General features: G+C 47.1%; 2 protein-coding genes across 2 annotated transcripts; one reads left to right on the plus strand and one right to left on the minus strand.

The window, feature by feature from the left end:
* The first annotated feature begins 11315 nt into the window (after nucleotides 1-11315).
* LOC123398670 (protein WEAK CHLOROPLAST MOVEMENT UNDER BLUE LIGHT 1-like) lies at nucleotides 11316-15443 on the plus strand. The gene is made up of 3 exons (XM_045093120.1): nucleotides 11316-11865; nucleotides 12750-13434; nucleotides 13522-15443. Exons 2-3 carry the CDS (start codon nucleotides 12820-12822, stop codon nucleotides 15307-15309), a joined length of 2403 nt encoding a protein of 800 aa, XP_044949055.1. The 5' UTR covers nucleotides 11316-11865; nucleotides 12750-12819; the 3' UTR covers nucleotides 15310-15443.
* A 141-nt stretch (nucleotides 15444-15584) lies between these two features.
* On the minus strand, nucleotides 15585-17248 carry LOC123398671 (galactoside 2-alpha-L-fucosyltransferase-like). The gene has a single exon (XM_045093121.1). The coding sequence runs from the start codon at nucleotides 17245-17247 to the stop codon at nucleotides 15754-15756; it is 1494 nt and encodes a 497-aa protein (XP_044949056.1). The 5' UTR covers nucleotide 17248; the 3' UTR covers nucleotides 15585-15753.
* Between the last annotated feature and the right edge of the window lie 1077 nt (nucleotides 17249-18325).

An 18325-nucleotide genomic window follows, 5' to 3' on the forward strand; every position in this document is an offset into this window, starting at 1 on the left:
CCCACCCCTTGGTTCCTCTATATATACTAGAGCTTTTAGGGTTTTTGAGGCACAACTTTGCCACATGCAACCCTAAACCTCTACTTCATAGTTCTTCCTCTAGATCAGATTTCTGCGGTGCTTAGGCGAAGCCATGCAGGAATAAGATCATCACCACCACCGGCGTGCCGTCACGCTGCCGGAGAACTCATCTACTTCCCCGTCTCTCTTGCTGGATCAAGAAGGCGGAGATCGTCATCGAGCTGTACGTGTGCTGAACGCGGAGCTGTCGTCCATTCGGTACTAGATCAGGACGGATCGTGAGACAACGGCGATTTGGATCGCGAAGACGTTCCACTACATCAACCACGTTTCTTAACGCTTCCCGCTTAGCGATTTACAAGGGTATGTAGATCCAATCTCCCTCTCGTAGATGATCATCACCATGATAGATCTTCGTGTGCGTAGGAATTTTTTTGTTTCCCATGCAACGATTTCCAACAGTGGTATCAGAGCTAGGTTCATGCGTAGATGATATCTCGAGTAGAAGACAAAAGAGTTTGTGGGAGTTGATGTTCAATTTGCTGCCCTCCTTAGTCTTTTTTCTATTCCGCGGTATTGTTGGATTGAAGCGGCCCGGACCAACCTTACTCGTACGCTTACGAGAGACTGGTTCATCGACTAACATGCAACTTATTGCATAAAGATGACTGGCGGGTGTCTGTTTCTTAAATTTTAGTTGAATCGGATTTGACTGAGGCGGTCCTTGGAGAAGGTTAAATAGCAATTTGCATATCACCGTTGTGGCTTTGCGTAAGTAAGATGCGATCATGCTAGATACCCATAGCAGCCACGTAAAACACGCAACAACAAATTAGAGGACATCTAACTTGTTTTTGCAGGGTATGCATGTGATGTGTTATGGCCAAAGACATGATGTGATATATTGGATGTATGAGATGATCATGTTGTAATAGTTAAATATCAACTTGCACGTCGATGCTACGGCAACCGGCATGAGCCATAGGGTTGTCTTTAAACTAACGTTTGTGCTTGCAGATGCGTTTACTACATTGTTAGGTTGTAGCTTTAGTAGTAATAGCATAGATAGCACGACAACCTCAATGGCGTCATGATGATGGAGATCATGGTGTGGCGCCGGTGATGATGAAGATCATGATGGTGCTTTGATGATGAAGATCAAGAAGCACAAGATCATGTCCATATCATGTCACTTATGATTTGCATGTGATGTTAATCCTTTTATGCACCTTATCTTGCTTAGAACGACGGTAGCATTATAAGGTGATCCCTCACTAAAATTTCAAGATATAATTGTGTTCTCCCCGACTATGCACCATTGCGACAGTTCGTCATTTCGAGACACCACGTGATGATCGGGTGTTATAGACTCAACGTTCACATACAACGGGTGCAAAACAGTTGAACACGCGGAACACTTGGGTTAAACTTGACGAGCCTAGCATGTACAGACATGGCCTCGAAACGCAAGAGACTGAATGGTCGAGCATGAATCATATGGTAGATATGATCAACATGGGGATGTTCACCACTGAAACTATACTCAACTCACGTGATGATCGGACTTGAGTTAGTGAATTTGGATCATGCCACACTCAAATAACTAGAGGGGTGTCTATTTGAGTGGGAGTTTATTAGCAATATGATTAGCTAAACTCTAATTGTCTTGAACATAGTCTAAGTAAACTTTGCAATATTTTATGTTGTAGATCAATGGCTCGCTCAATAGCAACCCTGAATTTCAATACGTTCCTAGAGAAAGCTAAATTGAAAGGTTATGGAAGCAACTTTGTTGACTGGGCTCGTAATCTGAGGCTTATCCGCGCTGCAGGCCAAAAAATTATGTCCTTGATGTTGCGCTAGGAGATGCACCACCCACCACGGCTGACCAAGACGTTTTGAACGCTTGGCAAGCGCGTAAGGATGACTACTCACTAGTTCAATGTGTAGTCTTGTATGGCTTAGAACCGGGACTTCAAAGACGTTTTGAACGTCATGGAGCATATGAGATGTTCCAGGAGTTGAAGTTTATCTCTGAGAAGAACGCCCAGATCGAGAGGTATGAGACCTCTGATAAGTTCTATGCTTGCAAGATGGAGGAGAATTCGTCTGTCAGTGAACATGTGTTTAGAATGTCTGGGTACTCAAACTATCTAGCTGAGCTAGCGATTGAACTCCCGCAAGAAGCTATCACTGACAGAATTCTTCAATCACTGCCGCTTAGCTATAAAGGCTTCGTGTTGAACTATAACATGCAAGGGATGAATAAGTCAACCGGTGAGCTGTTTGCGATGCTGAAAGTCGCAGAGTCAGAAATCGGGAAAGAACATCAAGTGTTGATGGTCAATAAGACCACTAGTTTCAAGAAAAACGGCAAAGGCAAGAAGGGTAACTCCAAGAAGAGCGGCAAAACTGTTGCCACTCCGACGAAGAAACCCAAGGCTGGACCTAAGTCGGAAAGTGAGTGCTATTATTGCAAGGGGACTGGTCACTGGAAGCGCAATTTCCCCAAGTATTTGGCCGATAAGAATGCGGCCGACGCCAAACAAGGTATATGTGATATACATGTTATTGATTGTACCTAACCAGCTCTCGTAGTAGTGCCTGGGTATTTGCACTTCTGTTGCTCACATTTGCAACTCAAAGCAGGAACTGTGGAATAAACGAAGGCTGTCGAAGGATGAAGTGACGATGCGCGTGGGAAATGGTTCCAAGGTTGATGCGATCTCCATCGGCACGGTATCACTTCAGTTACCATCGAGATTAGTTATGAACTTAAATAATTGTTATTTAGTGCATGCGTTAAGCATGAACATTATATCTGGATCCTGTTTATTGCGAGACGGTTACTCATTTAAGTCAGAAAATAATGGTTGTTCTATTTATATGAGTAATATCTTTTATGGTCATGCACCCAATGTGAGGGGTTTGTTCATATTGAATCTCGATTGTGATGACACTCATATCCATAACATTGAGACCAAAAGATGTAGAGTTAACAATGATAACGCCACTTTCTTGTGGCACTGCCGCTTAGGTCATATTGGTGTTAAGCGCATGAAGAAACTCCATGCTGATGGGCTTTTGGAGTCACTTGATTTTGAATCACTTGACACATGCAAGCCATGCCTCATGGGCAAGATGATTAAGACTCCGTTCTCTGGAACAATGGAGCGTGCAAGTGACTTGTTGGAAATCATACATACTGATGTGTGCGGACCAATGAGTGTGGAGGCGCGCGGCGGATATCGTTGTTTTCTCACCTTCACCGACGATTTGAGTAGGTATGGCTATATCTACTTGATGAAGCACAAGTCTGAAACATTTGAAAAGTTCAAACAATTTCAGTGTGAAGTTGAAAATCATCGTAGCAAGAAGATCAAGTTCCTACGATCTGATCAAGGGGGTGAATATCTGAGTTACGAGTTTGGTGCTCACTTAAGACAATGTGGAATTGTTTCACACTTGATACCACCTAGAACACCACAATGTAATGGTGTGTCCGAACGTCGTAATCGTACTTAATTAGATATGGTGCGATCTATGATGTCTCTTACCGAGTTGCCATTATCGTTTTGGGGCTATGCATTAGAGACAGCTGCATTCATTTTAAATAGGGCACCATCAAAATCCGTTCATACAACACCATATGAGCTATGGTATGGCAAGAAGCCAAAGTTGTGTTTCTTAAAGTTTGGGGATGCGATGCTTATGTCAAAAAGCTTCAGCCTGAAAAGCTGGAACCCAAAGCGGAAAAGTGTGTCTTCATAGGTTACCCAAAAGAGACAGTTGGGTACACCTTCTATCTTAGATCCGAGGGCAAAGTGTTTGTCACTAAAAACGGAGCTTTTCTTGAGAAAGAGTTTTCTCGAAAGAATTGAGTGGGAGGAAGATAGAACTTTATGAGGTTGTGGAACCTCTGCTTCAACAAGATGGTGGCGCAGGGAAGAAAGAAATTTCTGTCGAGGTGACACCAGTTGAAGAGGAAGCTAATGATGATGACCATGAAGCTTCGGATCAAGTTATTGTCGGACCTCGTAGGTCGACAAGAGCACGTACTGCTCCTGAGTGGTACGGGAATCATGTCTTATCTATCATGTTGTTAGACAACAATGAGCCTGCGAATTATGGAGAAGCAATGGTGGGCCCAGATTCCAACAGATGGTTAGAGGCCATGAAATCCGAGATAGGATCTATGTATGAAAACAAAGTGTGGACTTTGGAAGTATTACCTGAAGGTCGCAAGGCTATTCAGAACAAATGGATCTTTAAGAAGAAGACGGACGCGGACGGTAATGTGACCGTTTATAAAGCTCAACTTGTGGCAAAGGGTTTTTTCACAAGTTCAAGGAGTTGACTACGATGAGACATTCTCACTCATAGCGATGCTTAAGTCCGTCCGAATCATGTTACCGATAGCTGCATTTTTTGATTATGAAATCTGGCTGATGGATGTCAAAACAACGTTCCTTAATGGGTTTCTTAAGGAAGAGTTGTATATGATGCAACCCAAATGTTTTGTCGATCCAGAGAATGCTGACAAATTATGCAAGCTCCAAACATCCATTTATGGACTGGTGCAAGCATCTCGGAGTTGGAATAAGCGCTTTGATGAGGTGATCAAGGCGTTTGGGTTTATACAAGTTGTAGGAGAAGCTTGTATTTACAAGAAAGTGAGTGGGAGCTCTGTAGCGTTTCTAATATTATATGTGGATGACATATTGCTGATTGGAAACAATGTGGAGTTTTTGGAGAGCGTAAAGGATTACTTGAACAAAAGTTTTTCAATGAAAGACCTAGGAGAAGTTGCTTACATATTAGGCATTAAGATCTATAGAGATAGATCGAGGCGGCTAATAGGACTTTCACAAAGCACATACCTTGATAAAGTTTTGAAGAAGTTCAAAATGGAACAATCCAAGAAAGGGTTCTTGCGTGTGTTACAAGGTATAAAGTTGAGTAAGACTCAGTGTCTAGTAACTGCAGAAGATGGAGAAAAGATGAGTACCGTCCCCTATGCTTCAGTCATAGGGTCTATCATGTATGCAATGCTATGCACAAGACCGGACATCAGCCTGACCATAAGCATGGCAAGCAGATTTCAAAGTGATCCAGGAGTGGAACACTAGGCGGCGGTCAAGAATATTCTGAAATACCTGAAAAGGACTAAGGAAATGTTTCTTGTTTATGGAGGTGCGAAGAGCTCTTCGTAAAGGGTTACGTCGATGCAAGCTTTGACACTGATCGGGATGACTCCAAGTCACAAACCGGATACATATTTATTCTCAATGGGGGTGCGGTAAGCTGGTGCAGTTCCAAGCAAAGCGTCGTAGCAGATTCTACATGTGAAGCGGGGTACATGGCTGCCTCGGAGGCAGCTAAGGAGGGTGTCTCGATGAAGCAGTTCATGACAGATCTTGGAGTTATGCCAAGCGCACTAAATCTAATAACTCTGTTCTGTGACAACACTGGTGTCATTGCTCTGGCCAAGGAACCAAGGTTTCACAAGAAGACCAGACACATCAAACGACGCTTCAACCTCATCCGCAACTGTGTCGAAGGAGAGGACGTAAATATTTGCAAAGTGCACACGAATCTGAATGTTGCAGATCCGCTGACTAAACTTCTTCCACGAGCAAAGCATGATCAACACCAGAACTTTATGGGTGTTAGATTCATTCCAATGTAAATCACATAGCGATGTGAGACTAGATTATTGACTCTAGTCCAAGTGGGAGACTGTTGGAAATATGTCCTAGAGGCAATAATAAAATAGTTATTATTATATTTCCTGTTTCAAGATAATCGTTTATTATCCATGCTATAATTATATTGAATGGAAATATAAATGCATGTGTGGATATATAGACAAAGCTATGTCCCTAGTAAGTCTCTAGTTGACTAGCTAGTTGATCAAGGATGGTTAAGGTTTCCTAACCATAGACAAGTGTTGTCACTTGATGACGGGATCACATCATTGGGAGAATAATGTGATGGACAAGACCCAAACTATAAATGTAGCATGTGATCGTGTCATTTTGTTGCTATTGTTTTCTGCATGTCAAGTATTCATTCCTATGACCATGAGATCATGTAACTCAGTGACACCGGATGAATGCCTTGTGTATATCAAACGTCGCAACGTTATTGGGTGACTATAAAGATACTCTACAGGTATCTCTGAAGGTGTCCGTTGAGTTAGCATGGATCAAGACTAGGATTTGTCACTCCGTGTGACGGATAGGTATCTCGGGGCCCACTCGGTAATACAACATCACATACAAGCCTTGCAAGCAGAGTGACTAAAGAGTTAGTCACGGGATCTTGTATTACGGAACGAGTAAAGAGACTTGCTAGTAATGAGATTGAAATAGTTATGGGGATACCGACGATCAAATCTCAGGCAAGTAACATACCGAAGGACAAAGGGAATGATATACGGGATTGTTTGAATCCTTGACATAGAGGCTCAACCGATAAGATCTTCGTAGAATATGTAGGATCCAATATGGACATCCAAGTCCCGCTATTGGATATTGACCGGGGAGTGTCTCAGGTCATGTCTGCATAGTTCTCGAACCCGCAGGGTCTGCACACTTAAGGTTCGGTGACATTTCGGTATAGTTGAGTTATAGGTGCTGGTGACCGAAGTTTTGTTCGGAGTCCCGGATGAGATCCTGGACGTCACGAGGGTTTTCGGAATGGTCCGGAAATGAAGATTGATATATAGGATTGTTGCATTTGGCTTCCAGAAAGATTTCGGGCATTGTCGGTAGTGTACCGGGAGTGACGAATGGGTTCCGGGATTTTACCGGGAGGGGCCACCCACCCGGGAGAAAACCTAATAGGCCCATGGGCGGCACACCAGCCCTTAGTGGGCTGGTGAAGCCAGCCCAATAGGGCTATTTCGGCCAAGGAGAAAAAAACAAGGTAAAAGGAAAAAAAAGAGGAGTTGGGAAGGAAGGAAGGGACTCCTCCGTCCAAACCGAATTGGAGGAGGATCCCTCCTCTCCTTCCTCGGCCGAAGCACTCCTACTTGGAGTAGGAGGCAAGCCCCACCCCTTGGTTCCTCCTATATATACTAGAGGTTTTAGGGTTTTTGAGGCACAACTTTGCCATGTGCAACCCTAAACCTCTACTTCGTAGTTCTCCCTCTAGATCGGATTTCTGATGTGCTTAGGCGAAGCCCTACAGGAATAAGATCAACAGCACCATCGGCTTGCCGTCACGCTATCGAAGAACTCATCTAATTCCCCGTCTCTCTTGCTGGATCAAGAAGGTAAAGATCGTCATCGAGTTGTACGTGTGCTGAACACGGAGGTGCCGTCCGTTTGGTACTAGATCGGGACGGATCGTGGGACGATGGCGATTTGGATCGGGAAGACGTTCCACTACATCAACCGCGTTTCTTAACGCTTCCCGCTTAGCGATCTACAAGGGTATGTAGATCCAATCTCCCTCTCGAAGATGATCATCACCATGATAGATCTTCGTGTGCGTAGGAAATTTTTTGTTTCCCATGCAACGATTCCCAACAACAAGTTGAGCCAAGGTGATCCATTATTGCCTTTTTAATTCATTTTTATTGTTGACAAATTGCATGCTTTATTGCATAATGTTGTACAATAAAGAGGTTTAGATGCCATTAAGATTTGGGAGAGGGCACTCACAATATGAAATGAAATAATGAAATATACTATTTACTGATCAATCCATCCTTTCCTTCCGGGCGGCATCGGACCAAGCGGTGATTTTCAAGGATGTTTTAAACACTTATGCTTCAGCTATTGGACAACTTATAAACCCTTTGAAGTGCTCCATCCTATTCCCTAAAAGTTGTCATGGTCCGGTTTGTGAGGAAATGAAAAATACTTGGGTTGTTACTCAAGAAGAATTTGATCCAAAATATCATTGCTTGTATGTTCCAGCTGGCAGAATGGATAAAGGAAGGTTTGAATCCCTCAATTCAGACTGAGTAAGCGACTCGTTGACTGGAGTGATAGATATTCCTCCTTGGTGTGTGTATCCCAAGCCATTCCTACCTACGTCATGAGCATATTCAAGTGAGATTTTTCGGTCCGTGGTGATTTGACAAAAATGATGAGAGCAATGGACAATACCAAATCATGATGAAATAATTTGTGCAAAGCAGTCCATCGGAAAACTGCAAGAGACTAATTACTCGTCCCTATGCAACTTATCATTGGACTGCAATCCAAGAGCAATGGCTACCAAAACATTGATGAGATAATCATTGACGACGATGAGTGGTTGTTCCACCTTCTCGCGGGCTCACATGAACAGATCACAAACATGGTCATAATGGTGCTCTAGAGAATTTGGCACCTCTATAACGAACTCTCACATGACATGATAATCCCACTTCTCTAGGTGTCGTGTTCCTTTTTGAACGGCTAATATAACTCATTTAGCTATATTTCATTGAAGGTAGAAGACCAAATCAAAGTAAAATCTCCTATGGTGTTGGACCTGGTCGCAAAGCAAGATAAACTGAAACCCCAGAGCCTCAAAATGAGCCATGGTTGGGTCCACCGACAAGTTGGGTTTCCCTTTCTGTCGATGGTTCTTTCTACACTGTAGACGACACGACGTGTTTCGGCATGATATTAAGAGACGAGAAGGGAGGGGTAATTTTTGCTGCCTACCGAAGGCTCTTCCACTGCAATGAGGCCCTTGAGGCCAGATTACAAGCAATATTGGAAGGGCTTACCTTGGCTTCTAAACGTTACAATCTTCTGGTAAAACTTCGGCCCAATTGCGTAGTTGCTTTTAAGACACTCATTTGTAATTCCGTCGAGAATAAAGATAAGGTAGTTATTCTGTTAAAATCTCTCGTGTACAAACATAGTTGCACATTGTTTAGCAATTTTTGATTGATTTGGGGATAGCACGGCGTGTTGGCTTAATGCACTCCCTCCTTGTATGAAGATTGTAAGGACATCTGTAACACCGACCCTCAAAACGGACATCGCATCCGTCTGGGGACCGGTGGGGACCAGTCCACAAACACTTACGCGAGAGCCGACTATCCAACCGTAGAAACATACGAATCAAAGAGAATTTCAACAAACCAAGCAAATTTCATGCAAATCAGATGATTTTCATATAAACCGGAGCATCATCATAACATATTTAAAAAAAATCATTAAAAATGCGAAACCTAAACCTAGCCTACGGCGGCGTCCATCCTTCACGTCCTTGTTGTTCCCTTCGAGAGATCATCGGGTCCATCTGATCGTCTCCATGAGTGGCGAAGATGAGACCCGTGAAGTGAAAGTGTAGTAACCGGCGAGGAAGAGTATAACATAGAAGACGGACCAACCCACTTGGGACTCGAGGCCCCGCCGCCTCTCATACCCTACTCGTCCTCATCGAAGTCGACAACATGTATATCACTGGTGGATGGGAAGTCCACGATCGGCATGGACAAGACGTCATGCTCATCGTCCCACCAGTGCCCACGAAAGTTCCTTGGCGGCACGTAGCACGCATAGCTGGCGGCGTTCTCTTCTGTGATCGCCTGCACTGCCAGCACCTCCTCTGTGTCGTCCTCTACCGAGTCCAAATACGTCGGGACAACATTGTGAGCGGTGGCCTGAGCGCATGAGGCCTCATAGAACCCCGTTGCTCGACGACAAAATTTGGGTTCACCGCGACCATGGTTGCCACCGCTTCCTCGCATTGTCATGGAAGTTCTAGCGGCAATCTCACATGACTCTCACGTCGCCACCGCTTCCTCACGTTGCCATGGCAGTTCTACGTCGCTCGCATGTTCTTGAAAAACCAGAATTTACTATATGGTTTGTCCATATGAACCCTACAATCACCAGCCATCAAGCAACATTTGGTGACGCGGTCTCCTCCTCGAAGATGACGTAGTTAAGGTCCTCCTCGCGAAGACCCAATTCTTCCATCACCTTCGCTACATTATGAGTTGTAGTCTAGCCCGCCTTCCCATCCATAGACAACGGACCAAGGCTGGGCGACGACCATGCGAATCACCCTCAATCACTCTGAGTCCAGTCCCCTGGTGGAGGCCGTGGCAGGGAAGGAAAAAAAGTCACAATGACAATAAGTCACCTCCGTGAGAAAAGTAACCCTAGCCAAGGCAATGAAAAGGATCCCGCATGCGTGTAGGTAAGACACACGAATGGCTAGTGTCTCGGAAAAAAGGTCAATTCATCCAAAATCACTAATTAAAAAGTACACCTTTCAAGGATCGCTTCCACCTCACTATGTTGCAACAAGTGGCGCACTGCATGCATGTCATTTGTCGCAACCTTAGAATTTTCCTTTTTTCGTAGATTCGTATTTTCAAAACGTTTTATCTCCTAAACGTGCGTCCAAATCTCAAATCGTTTTCACCGTTGTGTTTCTCGCGTCAAGATCTTCAAAACTAGATCGCATGTTGATAGGTTTTAACGAATTTTTTTCAAAAAAAATCAAACCAAAAAAACGTGCCTCTCGCTATAAAAAAAGGTCATGCCTTTTGTGAAAGTAAAATCGTGTCTCTCACGAAAAGAAATGTTTTTTTTCCTTTCCGATAGGCACGGACGTACCTCTCACGAAGGTAAAATTGTGCCTCTCACGAAAATAAAATCGTGCCTCTCGCGATTTTTTTTAGAAAACGTGTTTGTTTCCTTTCCGAGAGGCATGGCCGTGGCTCTCGCGAAGGCAAGACCATGTCTGTCGCGGAAGCAAAACAGTGCCACTCGTGAAAAAATGTGTTTTTTTTCATTTCCGTGAGGCACGATCATTCCCCTAGTGAAGGCAAAGCGGTGCCTCAGAAGCAAAAACGTGTCTCTCGTGAAAAAACAAAAACACACAATTTTTTCTGTTTTTTTAAAGAAAAATTCGTCAAAAAACTAAAAAACATCGATGAAAAACCGAAACACTAAAAAAATCATAAAAAACAGTCTAAAAAGGCGAAAACGCATGCGGAAAAATAATAAAAAAAATCTGAAGAAAACGCTCAAAATGCAACACATAGCGACGGCTGAAAACGTGCCAAATGACAGCACCGGAGTGCTTGCTGGAAGGCTCCTGAAGAAACACTTGTTAACCAGTTGCTCTTCAATTCATCCGTTTTCATTGAGCCAAGGCCAATAATACTTTGATGTTCGTGCGGGCCAATAACCGGATGCAGCCCAGAAAATTAAAGAGGCCAAATCTTGAAAACATGGTTGGGCTGAATGCAGCCTACCAGGCCCGTTGCTTTTCTCCAAATCGCCCAATCGCGAAGATGGCCGCCGCCGCCGCCGATGTGCCGTCCCCCGACGCTTGCCTGCTGCCTCCCCAAACCCAACTCTCCCCGCCCACCCGTCACATCCCCTCGCCGACGCTCTCGACGCCGATGCCGAACATAGACGCCACCACACCCAGAAGCAGCAGGGCGGCGACGGCAGGCGGCAGCAGCAGCGGTGGCGATGAGGGCCGGCAGCAGCAGCGGCGAAGAGCACTTGAGCCCGGAGTAATGTAAAGGGGAGTGGTGACGGCGGCGAAGGTCAGGGAAGTGGCGGCGCTCCTCAAGCTCTCGGTTCGCTTTTTTTATTCTGTGTTAGGCCAGCTTCCTGCCCCTAATCGCATGGCTAAATCGTAGAGCAGCGGCAACGCCATGCCCCCAAAAATAGCCCAACGCTTATCTTTGGTGGATTCGGGGGGCCTCCATGCTTGGCGCGCGGCATTGCCTCCTCACCACCCCCTCTCCCTTCTCCGCCCATCCTCTCCCAACCCGGATTCTAGTCCGGCCGGAGTCAGTTCTTTCCCCATCCGTTGAGGGACTTCTTGACAAGATGGGGACGAATGAAAAGGGATTCAAGTGAGGTATGCGCTTTTCTCTGTTTCAGGTTGATTTGTTTGCTCGTGTTATTTGGTTCCGTGTCACTGCATGATCTGCATTTGTGCGAAAGAACCATGTTGGAAAATTCACTACATGCCCTTGCTGGAAATTGTCAAATTGTTGCAAGACCCATGAGAAATTAACAATCTGGCCTCTTTTTTGTCGCTAATTGCTTTTCTTTGTTGCTAACTTTGTCCGTTTCACTGGCCTAATGGGAATTGTTCAAGTGGGTCTAGGACCCGTGGTTAGTCCTTTGCAAAAAAAAGGGGGGAAATTTTAAAGATCTCGGTAGCAACTTTAAGTGCAAGGAAGAATGTGAAATGATAGATGAGGATTGCACACGATACTACATTGTACGGGTTGGTGCTTTTCAAACTATAAGCTCTTTACGTGGTATTACACAATCTTACCTAAGTGGATGTGCAAGCTAGATACACCAGAGTAGCCCTAAAAAAAAATTCATGGCAGCTATCGTCTTTGAAACTAAAGTATTTGCAAACTATATGCCTTATCCGGAGTTCATGGAGATGCATAGCTTATGTCTGTCTGCTTGGAGATCAGATGGCCAACACGCAATTGACCTGGCAATTTGGCTAGATGTGTATTTTTGCCAGCACAAAGGGCAAATCAATAACAAAAAACATCAAATTTGATCAATTCTATGGATGTAAATTTTAAAAGTGCACATGGAGTTTTCTGGTAGAGCTCTACTGCTCTTGTCCTCTTATGAGAATTGACATACATTGGTTTGATAGATGAAAAGGGTTGAACTCATATGAAACTATTAAGATTTATAACTGTATGCCTCCTTTCTGGTTGTCAGTCAAGCAATGCTGTTTTATTTATTAACTCGCTAGTTACTTTTCAGGTACCCAATAGTAATGCTATCCATGATAATTATTTGAACTCGCCATCGCGTAATTCCTGCATGCCGTGGGATGGAGGAACTGAATGCTGAAGGGGTGCAGCAAGTGGAGGAACTGAATGTCGAAGGGGTGCAGCAAGTGGAGGAACTGAATGTTAAAGGGGCGCAGCAAGTGCAGGAACTGAATGTTGAAGGGGTGCAGCAAGTAGCCGTTGTTCCAAACACTGTCGACTTACTGGAAAACTTGACTGATTCAATGCCTCTTGTTTCCGTTGGTTTTACTGAAAGTTCCCCAGATGGTCATAACAGACATTTAAGTGAAGATTTAAGTTCGCTTACAATTAATAATATACGTGTGAATGGGGAGGAAAGTTGCGACAACCAATCTAAAGGGAATGGAATCAGTTTCCATGGTCACAATAGAAATTTCAGTGAAGATATAGGTTCCCTTACAATTAATGAATTACGTGCAAGCAAAGTAGAGGAAGATTGTCATAGCCAGCATGAAGAGAAGGAACAACAAATTAGTCGCCATAACTCAGCTGAAAGAAACATTTTTAAGGCAGCAGAGATTGCCGAACGTTTCATTCAGGCTCTAGATAATAGAGTTCTTGTTGAAACTGCAGCACCGATTGAATCTGTCAAAGATGCTGTCAGCAAATTTGGAGGGATTCTTGACTGGAAAGAGGTGATGGCTCTTTTTCTCAAATGTTTATTATACATCTTATTGCCTTGTCTTGGCTTTATAGGCTTATGATTTTAAAACCTTTTTCAGAGGCGTAAAAATGTTCAACTCGCACTTGACAAGGTGCGGGAAGAAGGTCCTGAGTACCAGAGGAGAGTCAACGCTGAAGAACTCGAGAAAAGCAAAGTTCTACAGGAGCTGTGTAGCACCAGGCGGATCATAGAAGGGCTGAAATTAAGCCTGGAGAAAGCACAAACTGAAGCATTGCAAGCACAGCAAGATGCAGAGCTCGCTGAGATACGATACAAAGAGATACAACAAGGTATTGCTCGCAAAGAGAGTGCTGCAGTGAAGGCAGAGATTGATCTTGCCAAAGAACGCCATGCGACTGCCGTAGCAGACTTGCAGTCCGTTAAAGAGGAGCTAGAGCAGCTTGAGAAGGAACACACGTCTTTAATTACACATAGGGAGATTGCCGAGATTAGAGCACATGAATCCACTGCCGCGTCTCAGGAGATTGAGAAGATCGTCGAGGACCTTACTCTTGAGCTCATCTCACTGAAGGAGTCACTTACCTCTTCGCACGCTACCCACATTATAGCAGAGGAGCGAAGAATAAATGTGGCTTTGGCGTATGAGCAAGAAAAGATGGATTCGAAGAATGAGCTGAAGCAAGTTGATGGGGAGATTCAAAAGCTGAATGATGAGATCTTGGCCAATAAAGATCTTGAGTCTAAGCTAGAAGCTGCTTCCGCGTTGCTGGCAAATCTGCAAAGTGACTTTACTGCTTATATGGAAGGGACGCTGCTTGAGAAGGAAAATGAGGTTGGAGAGGAAATGCGATCCATGGTTGACGTTCAGATGAAGCTGGCGAAGACTAGGAAAGAGCTTGAGGATATGAGGACAAACATCGAAACGGCCAAGGATGAGGTGAAAGGGCTGTGGAATACTGCCGCTGCATTACGAGCTGATCTAGAGAAGGAGAAGGCAGACCTCACAGCATTGAAAGATAAAGTGCATCGTGCAACAGTTTCTGCCTCGTCTTTCCAGGAAGAACTGAGAAAGACGACGCGTGAGCTCATCGTGGTACAAGAGAGAATAGAAGCGGCTAAAATGCCGGCAGAGCTACGGCAGGCCACTCAAGAAACACAACGAGCAAAGGCCAAGGCTCGGTCGGCCTGCGATGAGGTTACAAAGGCTGGGGAGGAGGCTGACCGAGCTAAGGCAGAGGTCAACGTTGTCCAGTTGAGGCAAGAAGCAGTGTCAAGGGAGATACTTGCGGTTAAAGCATCCGAAGAGATTGCGATGGCCTCAGTAAATGCGCTGCAAGAATACAAAGAGGAAGGAGAAACGGAACCCGAAGCCGATCGAAGAAGTGACAAAAGCATGATGGTATCACTTGAAGAATATGATGCGTTGAACAAGAGAGCAAAGGAAGCCGAGGACCTAGCTAAGAAGCGGGTTATCGAGGCGGTCGAGAAGATCAAGGAGGCGAAGGAGGGGGAGGTGAGGAGCTTGGATAAGTTGTATCAGCTGACTACACAGATTGACGAGCGGAGGGTCGCGCTGAGGGAGGCGCAGGAGAAAGCCATCGCAGCGCAAGACCACAAGCTAACGATGGAGAACGAGCTGAGGAAACGAAGAGTGAAGCATGGCCAACATTACACTGCGGGCGAGGCCGAGCTTGCAATTCCTGAAGTCTGCCTCCTGAGGAACGGGGCATGCTCTTTCGATGCAGCGGGATCGTCTGCTTCTCATATGCAAGGAGGAGGAGGCCCGGTAACTGCAGCAGCCGGAGAGCCAAAGGCGCGGAAGTCGTACTTCCCTCGCTCCATAGTGACCATGTTCATGACTAGGAAGAAGACACATTCCAAGTGAGCCTCCCTCCGTAGTTTGCTAATTTCCTCCTATGGTATGTATGATTCCTCTGTACATGTATCAAGTAGGTTGTTACACGATTTCTCACCCTAATTGTACTTATTGTTCAGAAATGAAATCTGGTTTCGGTCTGAGCTGTCAACTTGCAGTCTTCTTTCTTTGTCAATAAAAGCATTCCTCTGAACTTGTTGACAATTTCTCAGAGGCATGGAAAGCTCTACTGCTCACAGAATTGGGAATTGAGAATTGAGAAAACACCCTAGTTTATATAGAAATAAAATGAAATTTGTTGGGTATATATTCCTTTTGCTTAAGGTAAGTACATTTGGCAAAACAATCAGAGTATTACTTTTGTTTGAACAAGAGAAGTTCATGCTACAACACACCTGCGACCCTTTCCTGCTTCTAACTTTATGGGGTCATTCGAAAGCTACCCGATCAAAATCAGTCAAACAGTTTGAGGCCATCGTCAACATCTTCGCAGTGCCTGACGTGCCGGAGAACGGCGCCTAGGTCCCCCTTCTTGTTGGCCCTGCAGTCGTAGCTCGGCGGCGCGTGGAAGCACGGCTCCATGGACGTCGCCTGGACGCAGGGCGGGTTGGCCGCCGTCTTGTTCCTCGGCGCCAGCAGCAGCCACGGCTTCACCCCGGCGAGGCCGTGCCCGACGTACCCCACGGTGGACCAGCCGCTCACCACGGACACGTCGCAGTAGCTCTGCAGGAACATCTCCACCACCGCCTTCTGGTTGTGCGAGTGGTTCCCGGCGCCGCCGGGCTGCAGCACGCTGACGGTGTCTCCAGTCACCGTCGCGTGCTCGTGGTACATGGACTTGAGCTTATCGGCGTACTCCGGGTGCTCCGAGCTTACGAGCACCGCCTTCGACGTCGCCGCCTCCGCCGTCGCCTCATGGAGGACGGCTGAGGCCGTGTCGACCTCCGGCAGGATCTTCTCCTGACTCGTGCAGGCCGTGACCTGTTTGAAGTACTCCTCGAACGGCACGGGGTTCCAGGCGAAGGTGGTGATCTGCAGTCCGATCGTTTCTCCGAAGCTGGCCATGGACGACGTGTAGTACCTCGTGATGAGCTCCCACACCTCGTTGGACGGGTGGAAGAGGTACCTCCCGATGTGGTGGAACACCGTGTCGCTCTCCGGCAACATCCACCGGAGCTCCTCCTCGAACTGCGGCACCAGGAACAGCCCCGGCGCGAAGTAGAGGTTGGAGCGCAGGATCAGCCAGTTCACCTTGCCGAGCACGGTTTGGTCTTCGTCGCAGAAGAAGAGCTGCTCCGGCTGCCGGTAGTCGTGCTCCAGGTGCACGTACGCGTATGACGGCAGCGTCTCGGCCCGCACGCCGGCGGGGTCGCCGTCGTCGTCGCTCCGGTCCTTCTTGGCGGCCCGGATGAAGTTCCCGTAGCTGCGGTCGCTGCCGCGGCGGAGCCCTTCGACGTGTTCGGGGAGGAAGCCCCCGGCGGGGAGCTCCCACGTCGCGCCCGGGAAGGGCTCGCAGAAGAGGCCGGCCATGTCGTCGGCGAGCTGCAGGAGGAGGACGCGGCGGGTGAGCAGCGCGTAGAGGAATGCGGACGCGATGGAGAGCACGCGGTCGCCGATGTGGCCGGAGGTGGGCGCCGCCCACACGAGGTAGCGGCACTCGACGAGGCCCATGCTGTGCGCGGAGGGGAGCTGCATCAGGGACTTCTTGTAGAAGAGCGTGCCCGGCCCGCACTTGCGGTGGAGCGCCTCGTACTTGCGCAGCCGGGACGCCAGGTACGGCGACGGCGAGTGCCGCGACGCCCTCCGGTGGAGGGACGACGCGTACCGGCTCAGGCAGGAGCTCTCGCTGACGTCCGGCGAGAGGAGCCCGCCGAGAAGCCTGTCCCGGCTCGCCGGCGGCGCCTCTGGAGGCTCTGGCTGAACCGCCGCCGCATTCTCTGAAACCATCGACCGTCAAGGTGTGAGCGGACATTTATATGCCTCCATAGTCCTGCCTGCGTGGAAATGCTATCGCGTTGTCGGGTGCTACGGCGGGCGAAGCGCGTGCGTACCGTGGCGCGCGGTGACCGTGATCCCCAGATGCCACACGTCGGAGAGCTTGGGCCGGCTGCGGGAAAGCGCGAGGAAGAGCGGCAGGGAGAAGAAGCAGAGCGCCACGAGCAGCCCGACGAGCCACACGGCGCTCCGCATGGCTGCTGGTGGCGGCTGCTGCGGCGGCGGCGGTGGCCGGCGGGACGCCCGCGTCGCCAGCTTGCTCTCCATGGATTTCTTCCTTCGCCCCCAGGGCCTTATGCACGAGCTCAACCGAGTATGTCTGGAACTCAGTAGCTCAACCGAGTAAAGTTGACGGAGAATTCAGATTTGGGGATTTTCACCTTTTTGCCGCTCGAAGTAACGACGTAGGACGTTGTGTGAGATGCAAACTTGCGTTGTTTATGCGTGGAAGATGACACTCGTATTCTGTTTTCTCGGCTGCTTCGTAGTGAATTTAGCGCGCCTCGGGCTGAGTGGTCGGTGTACACTGTGAACATCGAGCCAGTGTCGTGTCACACGCGGTTGCTAGACTTCACGAACAACATAGTTATGGTGCTACGATCGACACAACTTGCTGCAAACGGTGATGAAAATATTGCGGCGGTACTGTAAGCAGCTACAACATGTGCTGCAATCCTTTTAACTAACTAGCAAAAAGATCCGGAGAAAAAAATATCACATGCTTTTATAATCTACAATTGATGGTTTAGAAAAAATATCAAACGCTTTTATAGTCTACAAAGATGTTCTTAGTGGTTTCTAAATAGTTGGGGACGGAAGTGGATGAGCGAACCAACACCGACCCGCTCGGGCATGGCGACGGGCGAGGTTTCACCCACCGCCATTAATGGCAATTACTGCCGCCCACCGCTCACCCTCGAGCTGCCCCACCGCCCGTCTCCACTTGGCCTCGAGCCTCCCCTCCACTCCCAGCCTTCGACGCATGGCGAGTCCCATTCCTATCCGTCAGAGGGCCGCGACTGCATCGGGT

The sequence above is a fragment of the Hordeum vulgare genome, chromosome 5H, assembly GCF_904849725.1.
Source record: "Hordeum vulgare subsp. vulgare chromosome 5H, MorexV3_pseudomolecules_assembly, whole genome shotgun sequence".
In the NCBI taxonomy this organism is placed as follows: Eukaryota; Viridiplantae; Streptophyta; class Magnoliopsida; order Poales; family Poaceae; genus Hordeum; species Hordeum vulgare.

Excerpts from the sequence above, each read along its gene's own strand:
- LOC123398670 (XM_045093120.1), top strand. The coding sequence starts at position 12,820 with ATGGAGGAACTGAATGCTGAAGGGGTGCAGCAAGTGGAGGAACTGAAT. Across the intron at positions 13,435-13,521 it reads GGATTCTTGACTGGAAAGAG|AGGCGTAAAAATGTTCAACT; the intron begins GTGATGGCTCTT and ends AACCTTTTTCAG.
- LOC123398671 (XM_045093121.1), bottom strand. The coding sequence starts at position 17,247 with ATGGTTTCAGAGAATGCGGCGGCGGTTCAGCCAGAGCCTCCAGAGGCG.